Source organism: Bufo gargarizans, chromosome 2 (assembly GCF_014858855.1).
Source record: "Bufo gargarizans isolate SCDJY-AF-19 chromosome 2, ASM1485885v1, whole genome shotgun sequence".
NCBI classification, from domain to species: domain Eukaryota; kingdom Metazoa; phylum Chordata; class Amphibia; order Anura; family Bufonidae; genus Bufo; species Bufo gargarizans.
Window position 1 is genome coordinate 425,461,451 of NC_058081.1, and position 19,311 is coordinate 425,480,761.

The 19,311-nt window shown below is 42.1% G+C and overlaps 1 protein-coding gene across 1 annotated transcript in view; it reads left to right on the top strand.

Moving 5' to 3' along the window:
* The window catches only part of LOC122928254 (ankyrin repeat and KH domain-containing protein 1-like), a 259,680-nt gene that overhangs the window by 89,783 nt on the left and 150,586 nt on the right, over positions 1-19,311 (top strand). The window contains exons 11-12 of the mRNA XM_044280911.1: positions 1,357-1,466; positions 14,705-14,792. Coding sequence (XP_044136846.1) covers positions 1,357-1,466; positions 14,705-14,792 — 198 coding nt within the window. The remainder of the gene's footprint in view (positions 1-1,356; positions 1,467-14,704; positions 14,793-19,311) is intronic.

Consider the following 19,311-nt stretch of genomic DNA (forward strand, 5'->3'; position numbering starts at 1 on the left):
GCAATCCTCTCCAAGGAGAACGCTGTATATCAGCAGCAGGTGGCAGGGAGATCAGATCAGACTAGTGGCTTTTTTTTCCAGTATCGGGCTGTAATGATTATGATAATGGTTCTCAGCAAACACTTATTTTTAGCTGATGTGTGACACCCCACTGAAATCAGAGCGTCTGTCGCTACTTTATGCTGCCTTCAGTGAGGGCAGCATAAAGTTGATGGCAGGTTCCCTTTAACTCTTTACATGCCACATGAACTAGCAGCCTTGGCATGTAATTTGGTGGAGATGGAACAAACTCCCTCTGTCTCCCATCGGCAACCTGCAAATGAGATTGTCAGTGCAGACATGCAGGCCAGAGCCAAATGATGGCCCCAGGTCTGCCTCTAGTGTCTCTCAGCAGGCTGCACCTTTCTTCCACAGCCTGCTGTTGATCGTCATAGCACGAATGTTAAAATAAATTGCACTGCAGGAATATTGCTAAGTATTTTAGAAGCAACCACAAGATAGCTTATTATAGTAATGTTGTTGGAATATTAAACGGTTAAAAAAATGCTTAGTTTAATTTAAAAAAATTATGAAAGTTTAAAAAAAATTAAGACTTTTAAATGGAAAAAAATTAGATCTCCACATATTTTATTACCACATCAACCCTACACAGCCTGTACAGTAAACACTAAGATAAAACAAACCCAGAATTGCTGCTTTTTGCTTGTGTACATCAAAATGGCACCAGTGAAAACTACAAGTCATCCCACAAAAGTCAAGCCCTCACACAGCTCTGTAGAAAGAAAAGTGAGAAATTATGGGTCTTGAGATGCAGAGTTGCACACATTTATTTTATTTTATTTTTTAAGGGTTTTTATTGTGAAAAAGCAGTTAATCATAAAAAATTAATAAAACGTTTTTAGTATCACTGTCATGTTAGTGGCCCAGAAAATAAAATGGGGTTATTTATGCTGAAAAATGACACCACAAAATTTAGATCGTCAAAGTGGCATATTGCAGTTTTTTTTCCCATCTCCCTCCTAGAAAGAGTTAATAAGTTAATCAGTGAATTATGTGTACCTGAAAATGGCACTGTTACAACTTTGTCCCACAAAAAAACAATATGCAACACTTTTCCATCCTGTGGAGTCCAGCAAAAAAAGTTGTTTAAAATGTGTAAAATGTTAAAATGTGATGTGAACATAGTCCAAGAGCATATGATTATGGAAAGAAAATATTTTCTTGGGGCATTGGTTACAAAGTGGATAAGATTATAATGGACAATGTTGAGGCAAAAGTGGATGGGGTTACTTTTTTATTAACAGTTGCGCACATGTTGGATTTAGTCACTTAAAATCTATATGATTTTACTTAAAGGTGCAGATGTTCATGCCTCCACGGCTACAGGAGACACGGCTTTAACATATGCTTGTGAAAATGGACACACAGATGTGGCAGAAGCATTGCTTCAAGCTGAAGCTGATCTGGTAAGAGTGTTATTGTCGATGCATACCATTATTATAACTTTAACACCTTTTTAAAGGGGTTTCCGGGAATACATCATTTGTAACACTTGCTGGCACCTGCCTCCCATATTGAAAGAATACTACTTGCCTCCTCCACACCACACCAGTCCTTCACTTTGGCTCCTGCATCTCCATATTCTGGTCCAGGGTTTGTTTTCCTCCTCCCCGGCATGGGCATCGCCATAAGAGACACGTATTCGCTAAAGAGGATTAGGTGACCATGCCAGAGGAAGAAAACAATCCCCGGACCAGAGGACGATGTGGAGCCAGCGCAGGTTTGTGGAGCCGCGTTGGCGATCGCAGCAAACAGCAGGTCAATTCAGACCTGCGGTTTGTGGCAGTGCCATCGGGTCCCCATACTGCTTTAGGGGGGACCCGATGGCATGGAAGGCAGCGCGATGCCTATGGAAGGCATCGCACTGCTTTCCGGTGACGAGCCTTTGAGATCCAGCCCCCTGGATCTCACAGGCCAGAAGCTGTATGAGTAAAACTCATACAGCCAATGCATTTCAATACTTGTAGTATTGGAATGCATTGTAAAGGGATTAGACCCCCAAAAGTTGAACTCCCAAAGTGGGACAAAAAATAAAGTAAAAAAAGTTTGAAAAAATAGTTTTCCTCCCCAAAAATTTAAAGTTTCAAGTAAAAATAAACAAAAACATCATTTTCACCAAATACCTACATATTGGGTATCGCCACGTCTGTATCGACCAGCTCTATAAACATATTGTGTGACCTAAACCCTCAGATGAACACCGTAAAAAATAAAAACTGTGCTAAATAAAAAAAAAAAAATTGTCACCTTACATCACAAAAAGTACAACAGCAAGCAATCAAAAAGGTGTTTGCCCACCAAAATAGTACGAATCTAAGTCACCTCATCCCGCTAAAAATGAGCCCCTACCTGAGACAATCGCCCAAAAATAAAAAAATGGCTCAGAATATGGAGACACTAAAACATCATCACTTTTTTTGTTTTAAAAAAAGCGGTTATTGTGTAAAACTTACATAAATAAAAAAAAGTATACATATTGGGTATCGCCACGTCCGTATTGACTGGCTCTATAAAAATATCACATGACCTAACCCCTCAGATGAACACCGTAAAAAAATAAATATATGTATGTGTATGTATATATATATATATATATATATATATATATATATATATATATATATATATATATATATATATATATATATATATATAATCTCTCTATATATCCTTGCTAAATAAACAATTTTGTCACCTTACATCACAAAAAGTTTAATAGCAAGCGATCAAAGTCGCACGCACCCCAAAACAGTGCCAATCAAACCGTCATCTCATCCCGCAAAAATCAAATGGGACATGGTGTAAAACAGTCAACCTGCCTTCCAAAAACCGTATGGCATTCCTTTCCTTCTGCGCCATGCCGTGTGCCCGTACAGTAGTTTACGACCACATAGGGGTTTTTTCTGTAAGCTACAGAATCAGAGCCATAAATATTGTTTTATTTAGCTGTTTTCCCTTGCTTTGTAACTGGAAAAAAATTATTAAAATGGAAAATCTGCCAAAAAAGTGAAATTTTGAAATCGTATCTCTATTTTCCATGAATTCTTGTGGAACACCTAAAGGGTTAACAAAGTTTGTAAAATCTGTTTTGAATACCTTAAGGGGTGTAGTTTCTAGAATGGGGTAATGTTAGGGTGGTTTCTATTATGTAAGCCTCGCAAAGTGACTTCAGACCTGAACTGGTTCCTAAAAATTGGGTTTTTGAAAATTTCAGAAAAATTTCAAGATTTGCTTCTAAACTTCTAAGCCTTGTAACATCCCCAAAAAATAAAATATAATTCCCAAAATGATCCAAACATGAAGTAGACATCTGGCGAATGTAAAGTTATAACTATTTTTGGAGGTATTACTATGTATTTTAGAAGTAGAGAAATAGAAACTTGGAAACTTGCAATTTTTTTAAAAGATTTTTTGTAAATTTGGTATTTTTTTTTAATGAAATTTTTATTTTTACTTCATTTTGCCAGTGTCATGAAGTACAATATGTGACGAAAAAACAATCTCAGAATGGCCTGGATAAGTCAAGTCGTTTTAAAGTTATCACCACTTAAAGTGACACTGGTCAGATTTGCAAAAAATGGCCTGGTCCTTAAGGTGAAATAAGGCGTTTTTTCCCTATTCACATAGCCTTATGAGGGCTTATTATTTGCGGTATAAGTTGTACTTTCTAATGGCACCATTCACAGTTGCATACCATGTAGTAGGAAGCAGGGAAAAAAATCTAAATGGGGTAGAATTGGGAAAAAACGCAATTCTGATAAAGGTTATTTTATTTTTTTACACTGTGGTAAAATTGACCTGTTATCTTCATTCTCCAGGTCAGTTTGGTTACAACGTTTACTCACTTGTATAATTTTTCTTGCTTTTTAATACTGAAAAAAAAAGAACCTTTTGAGAAGAGATTTTTATATATTATATATAATATAATATATATAATATATATAATATATATATATATATATATATATATATATATATATATATATATATATATTTATTTCTGACCCATATAACTTTTTTGTAGCTAAATATACGGGGCTGTGTGAGGGCTATTTTTTTGCGGGATGATCTATTCTTTTCAGTGATACCAATTTGAAGTGTGTGCGACTTCTTGATCACTTTCTATTAAAAAAATTTATTGGGTAGTTGAAGTGACATATTGGCAGGTTTTTATTTTTTCCCGTTACTCCATTTGCAGTATGCCACTAATATATTTTAATAGTATAGGCATTTTCGCACGAAGCGATGCCCATGGTATATTGAACACTTCATTTGCACTATACCAATAGTGATTGGTATAGTCATTTAATAGGCACCGAAGCCTATTAGATCAATGTAACAGATTCCCTGATCTCTGCCGGGGAACGCTGTTACCGGAGCGGAAGTGCGCGACTTTCGCTTCGGTACTGCGCAGATACTGGCCACGGCATCTGAAAGTGAAAATGTATGCGATCAGCCTTATTTTTTTTAGGGACCGCACTTCCGCCGTACATGTAGGTCCTTAAGGGTTAAGGATTAAAAGCGTTAAGTTATACATGCAAAGCCTATTCAGTTATAATAACGCATTATATTGGAGATATTCCAATGGACATGTCCAGACGCACTGAGGCTGATGTCAGCAGTAAGTATATAAGGCAAGCTGAACAGATTTAGAAAAAGTGATCTGTTATAGTGCTATCAGTTTTGAAACGTAAGATGGATAAACGCAAATGTGTTACCGATCCAGACAATTTCTGCTACATATGTGGCAAATGCACTACTTATGATCAGCGCAAGAATCTGACAAAGCGAGTGCGTCCTGCAGCTTGGGATGCATTTGTGCTAGTAGTGCAGAACTTCCTTGGGAACAGACGAGCTGCAAACTATGCTGAATTAGTAGACAACATGCTTACAGCATATGAACAACTTGGCTGCCGAATGTTCAATGCTTTCCAAGTGCTTAATTCATTTAGGCATACTTATGCATAGCAGTATTTTGTGACGTGTTACAACCATTTTGACTTCGGATTTGTAATCCGCACACTCGATTTTGTATAGGACAAATGGTTTTTGCCCAGTAGCAGACGAAACCTTTTTTTTTCTCATTAATGTCATTGGGGGACACAGCACTATGGGTATATGCCCAGCTACCACTAGGAGGTGACACTAGATAACAAAAAGGTTGGCTCTGCCCAGGTGGGCTATACCCTCTCCTCTAATCAGTTTTAGTGTAGTGTCCGTAGGATGCAGACATGACCTGCTCGTTTTTTTGCAGGTATTGCTGTATTTCATTTTATATTTTCTTTTCTTTCCTTCTGCAGATCTCGGCCTGCTGCAGGATGGGGCTCCGTCGTGGATTACCACTTTAGTTGCGCCCTCTGCAGGCGCGTACTTGAAGTACTTACGCAGTTCACCCAGTCCCCCATTACTGCATCTGCAGTGGCATGCACATAAGTGGTGTTTGCCGAAGGGGTGACCCTGCGGTGCCTGAAGACGACGAACGGTAAGTATTCTCTCCTGCGTCCCTGCCCCAAGAGGTCCTTCAGGTTAAACCCCTTTCTAGCGAAGGGATCTGATTAATCTTATTTGTGGGGCCTGGCTAGGTCCCTCCTTTCCTCTTTTTCTTCCTTCCCTTGGGTATCTGTCACCTCCCTGGCCACCCATGCCTCTACCGGCCTTTCCCTCTACTTTAGTCCCCGGCTTCTGCTGGAACTAGGCCGCATCTTCCCCGGCCTGTCCTCTGGCCCCTGGTGCTCCTTTTTGCCCCGTTTTTACCCTCCCTGAGCGTCACTCATCGTCAGGAGCCCTGCCGCCCGTGTTTTTTTATTTTATTCCGGAGGGCCCCAGGTTTCCTGCAGTTCCGTTAAGCCAACGGTGCACCTTTTCCGGCCACCTCATTAATCGAGGCCCCAACTTTCTCATCTAGGCTGCTACCCTCCCCTCCTCCCCTCCTCGCTTCCTGGGCTTTTTCTTGGCCCCTCCCCACTCTTCTCTACTTATGGGAGGGGTTCTCTTACCCTCCTATCCCAGCCAAGTGCAGGCTTTAACCCTGTGGGGGAAGGTTTCCACTTTACCTCCTTTTCAAGAAAAAAGAGCCTCCATCTTGCCAGAAAACCATCTTGCACGTTTCTGCAGCTGCTGCAGCACCTCTTTGGGGACACGGCACCTGGGGTCTGGTAGGACAGCCTCTGCCTGGCTGTTTTTCTTTTTTCAGGCCCATTATCAGCCCCCATATTTTTCTGCATAGAGGACTCTCATTCCCAGCTCCCGCTCCAGTAAATATGTATTACATGCACCCGTTGCGATAATAAGTTGCCATGTGGTCAGCCTGCCTTGTTTGTGCGCAGTACCTTGCTACCAGGCCCTTAATGTCTCCCCGACCACCCCTTCTGTGTTGGTCTCTCCTGAAGGGGCCTCTTCCCTGTCCTAAGACATAGGGAACCTTGTCCGACTCTCCCAATCCATGGTGGAGTCGCTGGACCGCTTTCCTGCCCAAGTTGTGGCCGCCTCTGCCCCTCCCAGGGACTTCTTCGTGGACAGGGCATGCTCATATTCAGACACCAGGTACTGTAACCTACCTTGGGTTGTCACAACTAAGTCCCGCTCCTCCTCTGCATCCTCAGGTCACCCCTAAGACAGGTCTGAGGCTGGTGATGTATTCTTCCCTGACGCATCTTGCGCCTTCTCGGGAACACCTCTGCACTGATTCTGACTCTGAAAAGAGCATCAGGTGGTCTTCCACCATACAGAATCTCTGTGGGTGGTCAAAGACAAATGTCCACTGAGGATCCTCTCCTCTCCTGGGTTGGTTATCCCCTTTAGTGGATTTTCAGATGGCACTCATCTGGCTGCATAGGTTATTATCCACACAGGTAAGTCAGCTTTCCGCCTCTCCAGTATGTGGTGCTTTACCCATCACCGTGTTTAGGACGCCAGCACACCTGCAGTGGATATAAAGTCTACACACCCCTGTTTAAATGTCAGGTTTCTGTGCTGTAAAAAAATTAGACAAAGATAAATCATTTCATGTGACCCATAAACTGCACAACTCAATTGAAAAACCAAATCTTTTAGGTGGAGGGAAGAAAACTAAAAACTAAAATAATGTGGTTGCATAAGTGTGCACACTCTTATAACTGGGGATGTAGCTGTGTTCAGAATTAAGCAATCACTTTCAAAATCATGGTAAATAGGAGTCAGCATACACCTGCCTGCATTTAAAGTGCCTCTGATAAACCCCAAATGCAGTTCAGCTGCTCTAGTTGGTCCTTCCAGAAATGTTTATAGTCGCATTCCACAGCAAAAGCCATGGTCCACAGAGAGCTCCCAAGGCATCAGAGGGATCTCATTGTTAAAAGGTATGAGTCAGGAGAAGGGTACAAAAGAATTTCCAAGGCATTATGATTTACTATGGAACACAGTAAAGACAGTCATCATCAAGTGGAGAAAATATGGCACAACTGTGACATTACCAAGAACTAGACGTCCCTCCAAAATTGATGAAAACATGAAGAAAACTGGTCTGGGAGGCTACCAAGAGGCCTACAGCAACATTAAAGGAGCTGCAGGAATATCTGTCAAGTACTGGCTGTGTGGTACATGTACCACACAATCTCCCATATTCTTCATATGTCTGGGCTAGAGTGGCAAGATGAAAGCTTTTTCTTACGAAGAAAAACATCCAAGCCAGGCTAAATTTTGCAAAAACACATCTGAAGTTTCCCAAAAGCATGTGGGAAAAGGTGTTGTGGTCTGATGAAACCAAGGTTGAACTTTTTGGCCATAATTTCAAAAGATATATGTTTGGCGCAAAAACAACACTGTACGTCACCAAAAGAACACCATACCCACAGTGAAGCATGGTGGTGGCAGCATCATGCTTTCGGGCAGTTTTTACCTCTCCCTCTGCCATTGGACCCCCTATTTGCAGGGCTGTCCGGTCAGGATACAGTCGGACAACGCCACAGCGGTTGCCTATATCAACCACCAAGGGGGGACTCGCAGCGGGACGGTGATGAACGAGGCCGCAAGGATTCTGCAGTGGGCGGAAGCCCATGTCCCGGTGATCTCGGCAATATTAATCCCGGGTGTGGACAATTGGACAGCGGATTTCCTCAGCCGAACGGAGGTGTTCAAGGACCTTTTGTCTCCGGTGGGGTCGCCCGGAAGTGGATCTGATGGCATCCAGGCTAAATCACAAACTCACGTGCTTCCTGTCTCGCGCAAGAGATCCGATGGCGTACGACGTAGACGCCCTCGTGGCACCGTTTGACAACTTCGTGTTTCTGTACGTGTTCCCTCCGTTGCCGCTCTTGCCGCGGATCCTTAGCAGAATCAGTATGGAGGGCATTCAGACGCTTCTGATCGCCCCAGACTGGCCTCGTCGAGCTTGGTACTCAGAGCTCGTTCTTCTTCTGGGGGACGTGCCGTGGCCCCTTCCACTCAGACCCGACCTGCTCTCACAGGGCCCAGTCTTCCACCAGGGTTTACATACGCTGCGTTTAACAGCGTGGCTATTGAAACCTTCCTGTTGAAGCAAAGGGGTTTCTCGGATGCGGTCATTCGTACGATGATTAGGGCTAGGAAGCCCTCCTCCGCCAAAATCTATTATCGAACGTGGAAGTTTTTCCTTAAATTCTGTGAGGACAGAGATCTCCCTTCCAGGAAGTTTTCCCTCCCTACGGTGCTGGCCTTTCTTCAGGCGGGTTTGGAGCTGGGACTAGCTCTGAGTTCGCTGAAAGGACAGGTTTCTGCTCTTTCCATTTTTTTCCAGCGTACACTGGCGGTACTGGGCCCGGTCAAGACCTTCATACAGGGAGTGGCTCACACCGCGGCCCCTTATCGGCCACCGTTGCATTCCTGGGACCTGAATTTGGTGCTGGTGGCGTTCCAGTCCGAGCCATTTGAGCCTCTGCGAGAAGCCTCCCTCCGCATGCTTTCGTGGAAGGTCGCGTTTCTGGTTGCCATTACCTCCATCAGTCGGGTATCGGAACTGGCGGCGCTCTCGTGCAAAGAACCCTTCTTAATGTTCCATCAAGACAAGGTGGTACTCCAGACGGTGCCGTCGTTCCTTCCGAAGGTGGTGTCAGCGTTTCATGTTAATGAGGACATTGTTCTGCCCTCTTTTTGCCCTGAGCCTTCTCATCCTAGGGAAGTGGCTCTCCACCGCCTGGATGTGGTACGGGCCTTGCGGATCTACCTGTCAATGGTGGCCCGCTTTAGACGCACTGACCAGTGGCGTAGCGTGGGTTGCCAGCACCCGGGGCAAGCCAAAAATTGCGCCCCCCCCCCCCCCGCGCCTACCCCAGGCACGCCACTTTTAACAGATACTGTAGTAGATCACTAGCAGTCCTATGTTACACCTCAGATAACACAGAGATAACTCTCTGAGTACAGATAATGTAGTAGATGGGTGTGAGGCCCCAGAATTCTGAACACGTACAGTGTGACCTGAAGTCTGGGGCCAGAATGCGGCAGTATGGGCCAAATTCTCAATCTTCTCCCCCAACCCTACCATGAAACAGATATGTGGATGGACATTATTATTACAGTAGAATACCGCACCATACCTGTTACATCCAGTGACGTCTCCTGTGATGTAGACTCTCCTCGACGTCTTCATTCAGAGATAAGACCACCATGATAACTTCTTTCAGCCGCTTCTCGTCTCTGCAGAGTTTCACCGAAAAAAATTTAGGTTCCTCACTTTACTATCATGCTCTCCTTCCTTCAACACTGTCATCCTGCTGCCCCCCAATACTGAGCTAGAGCCAGACAGATAGCTTTCATTCCCCCTGTATATTATAATGGCCCCCTCTTTATTATTAATGTACTGGCCCCCTCTTTAATAACAAAGAGGGGGCCATTATATTAGCAAAGAGGGGGTCATTACATTAATAATAAAGAGGGGGTCATTACATTCATAACAAAGAGGGGGTCATTACATTCATAACAAAGAGGGGGTCATTATATTAATAATGAAGAGGGGGCCATTACATTAATAATAAAGAGGGGGCCATTACATTAATAATAAAGAGGGGCCATTACATTAATAATAAAGAGGGGCCAATACATTAATAATAAAGAGGGGCCAATACATTAATAATAAAGAGGGGCCATTACATTAATAATAAAGAGGGGCCATTACATTAATAATAAAGAGGGGGCATTACATTAATAATGAAGAGGGGGCATTACATTAATAATGAAGAGGGGGTCATTACATTAATAATGAAGAGGGGGTCATTATATTAATAATAAAGAGGGGGTCATTATATTAATAATAAAGAGGGGGTCATTATATTAATAATAAAGAGGGGCCATTACATTAATAATAAAGAGGGGCCATTACATTAATAATAAAGAGGGGGCATTACATTAATAATGAAGAGGGGGTCATTACATTAATAATGAAGAGGGGGTCATTATATTAATAATAAAGAGGGGGTCATTATATTAATAATAAAGAGGGGGCCAATACATTAATAATAAAGAGGGGCCATTACATTAATAATAAAGAGGGGGTCATTACATTAATAATGAAGAGGGGGTCATTACATTAATAATAAAGAGGGGGCCAATACATTAATAATAAAGAGGGGGTCATTACATTAATAATGAAGAGGGGGTCATTATATTAATAATAAAGAGGGGGCCAATACATTAATAATAAAGAGGGGGCATTACATTAATAATAAAGAGGGGGCCAATACATTAATAATAAAGAGGGGGCCAATACATTAATAATGAAGAGGGGGTCATTACATTAATAATAAAGAGGGGGTCATTACATTAATAATGAAGAGGGGGTCATTACATTAATAATAATAATGTAATGGCCCCCTCTTTATTATTAATATAATGGCCCCCTTTTTATTAATAATGTACTGGCCCCCCTCTTTATTATTAATATAATGGCCCCCTTTTTATTATTAATGTACTGGCCCCCCTCTTTGCTAATATAATGTCCCCCTCTTTGTTATTAATGTAATGGCCCCTCTGTTATTAATGTACTGGCCCCCCTCTTTGCTAATATAATCGCCCCTCTTATTGCTGTGCCAATCATGCCACTGAAGCCTTTCTGCTCCAGTCCTCTCCTCTCCTCTCCCACCCCCCATACTGCCGCCAGAGCCTCTGCAATTAGGTAAGTTAACATAAAAAAAAAATACTTACCTACTATCTCCATCCCCGCTTGTTCCCGCCGCAGGCGGTCACGAACGCCTCACTGTGCCTTCCTGCGCCGCGTCATCGCGTCATCTCGCGAGACCCGACGCAGGAGGTCACAGTGAGGTTATCGTGACCGAGTCCTGCGTCGCTCGCCTCTACTGCCTTATAGGCTTCAGGACTAGGCCTGAAGCCTATGGGGCATAACGGAGGGGACGGGAGCCATAGGCTCCCGTAGCCCTCATTGAAATTTCGGATGCCTGGCGCCCCCTGCAATTTGGCGCCCGGGGCAACGGCCCCTCCGGCCCCCCCCACGCTACGCCCCTGGCACTGACTCCCTGTTCGTGATCTTGGAAGGTCCTCGTAAAGGTTTAGCAGCCTCCAAGGTGACGATTGCTCGGTGGATTAGATCGGCCATTGCCGAGGCCTACCGCTCCAAGGGCAGGGTTCCTCCTCCCGGTATCATGGCTCACTCTACCAGGGCGGTCGGGGCTTCTTGGGCTCACCTTCACCACGCTTCGGCATCTCAATTGTGTAAGGCATCGACTTGGTCCTCTTTACACACCTTCACAAAATTTTACCGGGTGCATTCTTTCGCCTCGGCTGATGCTGCTCTCGGCCGCACAGTTTTACAGGCCGCAGTGTAGTGTCTTACATGAGGGAGTTGGGGCCAGTGGTCGTTTTCCTGCCCCGGGGACTGCTTTAGGACGTCCTACGGTCCTGTGTCCCCCAATGATATGAGCAAGAAAACGAGATTTTTGTGAACTCACCTGTAAAATCTCTCTCGCTTTATTCATTGGGGGACACAGCACCCACCCATTTTTTCTTGTTGTTCTGAGGCCAGTGGGTCAGAGTTGCCGGTTGGGACTGGTGTCCGGTTCGGTTTTTGTTGGGCAGTGGTCCTTACTAGTTATGTTTTGTTTCAGTACTGTTTCTCCTACTGCTGAAGCACAAACTGATAGCTCCTCCCCTGCAGGCTATACCCCCTCCAGCCTGGAGAGAGCATAACAGCTTTCAGCCTAGTGTCGCCTCCTAGTGGCAGCAGCAAGCTATACCCACGGTCCTGTGTCCCCCCAATGAATAAAGCGAGAAAGAGATTTTACAGGTTCACAAAAATCTAGTTTTTTTTTTTTTTGGGGTTTAAAAAAGGCAATTGTGTTAAAGTGAAATAAATAAATAAAAGGTATACATATTGTGTATCGCGCGTCCATAAGAACCAGCTCTATAAAAATATCACATGACTTAACTCCCCAGGTGAACACAGTAAAAAGAAATTAACAGTGCCAAAAAAGCCTTTTTTTTTTTGTCACCTAACATCATTTAAAGTGCAACATCAAGCGATCAAAAAGGCGTATGCCCTCTCTCCCCCCAAATAGAACGAATCAAACTGTCATCTCATCCCACAAAAAATTAGTTCCAACCTAAAACAATCGGTCAAAAAATAAAAAAACTATGGCTCTTAGACTATAGAGACACTAAAACATAATTTTTTTTTTTAATGCTATTATTGTGTAAAACTTAAATAAGAAAAAGTATACCTAATGGGTATTGGTATGCCACGCCTGTAAAAACCTGCTCTAGAAAAAGTGACAACCCCTCAGGTGAATGCTGTAAAAATAAAGAAAAACTGTTCCAAAACAACAACCTTTTTTTTTTTTTTGTCCCTTTGCCTCATAAAGTGTAATAATGAATGATCAAAAAATCATATGTACCCAAGAATTGTACCAATAAAAAACGTCTACTCTTCCTGAAAAAAATGAGCCCGAGCCCAAGGCTATTGGCAGAAAAAAAATATAATATGGCGTTCAGAAAATCGAGAAAATTTTCAACAATGCTGTATGTAAAACTGAAACAAAGAGTAGACATATTTGATATCACCGCGTCCCTAACAACCTGCTCTATAAAAATAGAGCATGATCTAACCTGTCAGATGAACATTGTAAAAAATAAACAGTGCCTAAACAGCCATTTTTGGGTTACCTTGCCTCACAAACGTAATATAGAGTGATTTAAAAATCGTATATACCCCAAAATAGTACCAATAAAACTCACCTTATCCAGTAGTTTCCAAAATGGGGTCACTTTTGGGAGTTGCTACTGTAGGGGTGCTTCAGGGGGACATTAAATTAAATGGGACATGGTGTCTAAAAACCAGTCCAGCTAAATCTGCCTTACAAAAACAATGCGTCAGTCCTTTCCTTCTGCACCCTGCTGTGTGCCCTTACATCAGTTTACAATCACATGTGGGGTGTTTATGTAAACCTCAGAATCAGGGTAATAAATGTTGAGGTTTGTTTGGCTGTTAACACTCTGTGCTAAAGAAATTTTTTTTTATCAAAAGGGAAAATATGCCAAAGTGAAATTTCATCTACATTTTCTTTTAATTCTTGTGGAATGCCTAAAGGGGTAACAAAGTTTGTAAAATCAGTTTTGAGTAACTTGAGGGGTGTAGTTTCTACAATGGTGTCATTTATGTGGGATTTCTACTATGTAAGCCCCACAAAGTGACTTCAGACCTGAACTGGTCCTTAAAAAGGTGGGTTTTGGATATTATTTTTTTTAAAATATTTTTAGAATTGCTTCTAAAATTCTAAGCCTTCTAACGTCCCCCAAAAATAAAATGAACAAAAGGATGCAAACATAAAGTCGACATATGGGGAATGTTAATGTTACTTGAAACTTACATTTTTGAGGGAAACGTTTATCAATTTTTTTTACTTTTTCAAATTCTTAATTTTTTTTGTCCCACTCTGGGACTTTAACTTTTAGGGGTCTGCTTCCCCTTTACATTGCATGATAATACTTCTGTATTGTCATGCATTGGCTGTAAGTGCATTACACACTGTAATACACTTACAGCCCTCCTGCCTGTGAGATCCAGGGGGCTTGATCTCACAGGCTCTCTCGGAAGGCATCCACGATGCCTAAGGAAGGCATCGTGCTTCCTTCCATGCCATCGGGTCCCCGTCACAGCAGCATGGAGACCCGATGGCTGTTTCCTCCCTGCGCGGACATTGCATATGCCACTGTCAACGCTGACTGCAGCTGTGCAGGGGTTAATGCGCCGGCATCTGTGATTTCACTGTTGCCGGCGCATGCAGAAGGGGTCCGGGTATTACCATGACGTACATGTACTTCTCTGATCCTTAAGTCACGGCTAGAGATTATGTACATGTATGTCTTAAGGAGTTGAAAGCCGAGAGAGAGAGAAATTTTTATAATTGTGCGAATTTTCCTTCATTTTTGCTAAATTTGGGATTTTTTCATAAATAAAGGTGAAATATATTGACTCAAATTTATGACCATTATGAAGTACAATGTGTCACGAGAAAACATTCTCAGAATGGCTCCATAAATCGTTCCGAAGTTATCACATAAAGTGACACGTCAGATTTGCAAAAAATGGACTAGACAGGAAGGTGAAAACTGTCCTGGGGTAGAAGGGGTTAACCTGTGCAGTCAGTATATCAATATTGAATGCTTATTTTCTTTCTTTTGGCAGGAACATGAATGTGAAGGAGGTAGAACTCCTCTGATGAAAGCAGCACGAGCTGGACACCTCTGCACTGTTCAGTTTCTTTTAAGCAAAGGTATTTCTTGATTAAAATCTCTTAACTACTATTCTGCAAAGACCTTATTTTCTCACATGTCAACAAATTACGGCTATATGCTGCATAGGAATGTTGAGGAGAAAGTTAGAGAAATTGATCACAGGAAATGCATCATGAAATTCATTTTTTTTTTCTTAAAATAATAAAATCCTGTTTAATTTTCTACATCAACTTTCAATTAAACATTAATTTAAAGCTGTCTGGGGCCCTAAGGGTGCGTTGCCACGACCTTGTCCTCAAAATCTACATTTAAAGGACATATTCTATAAATTGCGAACAGCACACAGATGACAATTTATGTGCTGTCTGTATTTTTCGCTGCACTATTAAAATGAATGTGTCATTGTGTGATCCGCAAAAATGTTGAAAATGCAGTCATGTGAATGCACCCTAAATTCATAAGCGGAACCCAGGGGTTCTCTGGGAAAGATTTTAAATGGCTGCCAGCAAGCTGTCCCAAAACGAGACAGGTTGCCTCCACTCGCAGAGCTCCCTGGCACTTGAATATACTACATATTGGTCAGTTTTCCTGTCGGGCTGCAGCCGTAATTGTGTATCATAGGCATGATCCCCCTAATCCCCCCTAGGCAGCTGTGCAAGTGCATGCTGGTGGCCATTTTAACTCATTTCCCTAGAACCTGTTTAACTGCCCTGTTCCTCGTAGACGCGCCGGCGCATCATCTCACGAAAGGCAAGATTTCCTGTGAACACGCGCGCGTTCACAGGAACCGGCAGGCTGTAGATGAGATAGATAGATAGATAGATAGAGAGATAATCACAAATATTGCAGCAGCACAGTCAGACCATGTGCACTGGGTGCAACTCCTCACAGAGGTCGGCTTCTCCTCCGATATGTACTTTGCAAATAACGAGGCAGCACTTCCAGCTTTAGGTGACAGGATGAAGACCCCAAAACTTTAATCCCAGCAACGTTTCGGCCTACTCAATGAGGCCTTGATACAGGCCTCATTGAGTAGGCCGAAACGTTGCTGGGATTTAAGTTTTGGGTATACCTGGTCCTCTGGTGGTCCCTTTTGCTTGGATCGACCACCAGAGGTTACAGGCAGCGCTGTAATAAGTAGCACCGCACTGTTCTATAGGCTCTACAAAAAATGCAGTGTTCGCCTGATCAGGCCTGATCTTGTGTGCACACTTGCGTTCAGTCCGCCCCACCGCAGTGACAGAATATTTTTTGTTCTGATCACTGCAAAAACACAGTAAAATCACTGCGGTGCTATAAAGATCACTTTTGAGGGGCATGGCGAGTTCATAGAAGATATTTTTTTTTTTTTTTTTTTTCTTACAAAGTCTCATATTCCACTAACTTGTGACAAAAAATTAAATCTCACATGAATTCATCATACCCCTCACGGAGTCCAAATGCATAAACATTTTTAGACATTTATATTCCAGACTTCTTCTCACGCTTTAGGGCCCCTAAAATGCCATGGCAGTATAAATACCCCATAAGTGACCCCATTTTGGAAAGACACCCCAAGGTATTCAGTGAGTGGCATGGTGAGTTCGTACAACCTTTTTTTTGGGCACAAGTTAGCGGAAATTATTATTTTTTTCTCTTATTCTCTTATTCTCTTTTTTTTTTTTTGGCACAAGTTAGCGGAAAATGATTTTGTAAGAGAATAAGAGAAAAAAAAAAAATTTCCGCTAACTTGTGCCAAAAAAATAATAATATATATTCTAGGAACGCACCATGCCCCTCACGGAATACCTTGGGGTGTCTTCTTTCCAAAATAGGGTCACATGTGGGGTATTTATACTGCCCTGGCATTTTAGGGGCCTAAAGCGTGAGAAAAAGTCTGGAATCCAAATGCCTAAAAATGCCCTCCTAAAAGGTACTCCTTGGAATTTGGGCCCCTTTGCACACCTAGGCTGCAAATAAGTGTCACACATGTGGTATCGCCGTACTCAGGAGAAGTAGGGAAATGTGTTTTGGGGTGTCTTTTTACATACAACCATGCTGGGTAAGAGAAATATCTGTCAAATGACAACTTTGTATAAAAAAAAAAATGGGAAAAGTTGTCTTTTAGAGAGATTTCTCTCGCCCAGCATGGGTATATGTAAGAATACACCCCAAAACACATTGCCCTACTTCTCCTGAGTACAGCGATACCACATGTGACACTTTTTTGCAGCCAAGATGCGCAAGGGGGGCCACAATTCCAATGAGTACTTTCAGGATTTCACAGGGCATTTTTACGCATTTGGATTCCAAACTACTTCTCATGCTTTAGGGCCCCTAAAATGCAAGGGCAGTATAAATACCCCACATGTGACCCCATTTTGGAAAGAAGACACCCCAAGGTATTCCGTGAGGGGTATGGTGAGTTCATGTAAAAAAAAAAAAATTTGTCACAAGTTAGTGGAATATGAGTCTTTGTAAGAAAAAAAAAATAATTTATAATCATTTTTTGCTAACTTGTGACAAAAAATAAAAACTTCCAGGAACTTACTATGCCAATCAGCGAATACCTTAGGGTGTCTACTTTCCAAAATGGGGTCATTTGTGGGGTGTTTGGGCATTGTAGAACCTCAGGAAACAAGACAGGTGCTCAGAAAGTCAAAGTGCATAAATTCACATTTTTGCACCATAGTTTGTAAACGCTATAACTTTTACCCAAACCAATAAATATACTCTTATTGCATTTTTTTAAATCACAGACATGTAGAACAATAAATTTAGAGAAGTTTATATAGAAATGTAGTTTTAATTGAAAAATTTTACAACAAAGTGAAAAATGTCTTTTTTTTTTTTTTTGGGTGGTAAGTTGCATGACGGAGCAATAAACCGTGAAATTAGTGTAGTGCAGAATTGTAAAAAGTGGTCTGGTCATTAAGGGGGTTTAAGCTAGGGGTGCCGAGGTTGTTAAAAGAGGACCTGTCCATACACACTATTATAATGATAACCTGTCGTTTTGTCACTTCACACTCCCAATTTTTTTTTTTTATAAAACGTGATAAAAAAATCACACACACATCAAATTGGTATCACTGAAAAGTACAGATCGCCCCACAAAAAAATGAGCCCTCACACAGCCCCGTACACTTAACTACAAAAAAAATTATAGGGGTCAGAATATGGTGATAAAAATATATATATATTTTTTTCTCAGGTTTAAATGTTTTTTCAGTATTAAAACGCAAGAAAAATTATACAAGTGTGGTATCATTTTAACCGTACTGACCTGGAGAATGAAGCTAACAGGTCAATATTACTTCATAGTGTAGTGTAAAAAAAATAATTTATAAAAACCTTTGTCAGAATAGATTCTTTTTTTTTTTAGATTCTTTTTTTTTTTTTAGATTCTTTTTTTTTTCCGCTTCCCACCACATGGTGTGCAACCATACATAGCACCATTAGAAATTATAATTTTTTTTTTCCCCCAAAAAAATAAGCCCTTATTAGGCTGTGTCAACAGAAAAATTTTAAAGTTTGGACTATGGGAAGGATGGGAGTAAAATGCAAAAGTGGAAAGTTTATTATATAGGCCATCAATGTCTGATTTTGGTGGGTGTCTTTGTCACCCTGCACCACACGCCAATCAGGTGTTGCAGTAGCTCCATCCACTGGTTGTTGTAGTCGTGTACCACATGGGTAATAACTTTTCGGTGCCAGTGCAAGCTGTGTTACTTACTGTGTAATCCAGCTCTCACTGCAGAGATTGGAGATTACAGGGAAAAAATTGTCCTTAAATGCTTTTCTTTCTCATTCTTGACATTGGGGGGCAAGGGACCATGGGTATAGCCTCTGCCACTAGGAGAAGGACACTAATGCGAAGCCATAAAATGTTAGCTTCTACCCAGCTATACTACCTCATGCAGGGACTGAGTGGTATCAGTTTCATGCATGCAGGAACTTCCCCCTTTTTTTTCTCCTTTAGGTGGAAAATGGAAACCATTCTTCTCCCCTGTTTTCCCCAATGGGGAAGACTACTGTCTGCTTTCTTTTTTTCCCCAGTGGGAGGATAAAGTTTTGTCTTCCTCCCTCACCGTTCCATCCTACCCCGTGAAGGCAAAGTTGGGACTATGCAGGCCAGCTCCTTTGTCACCCATAAGCCTTGGAGCCACCATTGTGCACAACTACTCCCTCATCCCACACCGGCATACTATGACTGTGTGCATATGGCTTTATATGTATGGTGAATCTGCTATTGCCTCTGGGGACCCATGGTTCTGCAGTAATGTGGAATCTGCCAGGATCCTGAAATGGGCAGAGGCCCAGGTTCCAACCATGTCTGCAGTCCACATTCCAGGAGTCGACAATTTTTGAACATCTTGGTGGCTCCATTGACCAGTTTCAGCTTTCTGTAGGTCGTAGTCTCTTTCCCCTCTGCTGCCTATGATCTTTTGGAGAAACAAAATGGAGGACCTTGCAGCAATCCTTGCTGCATGTGCTTGTTATGCCAACATTGTTCATCTCCTGACTGATATTTTGTCTCAGTGACAACCTCTTATCCCAGGTAGCTGTCTTCCACTAGCA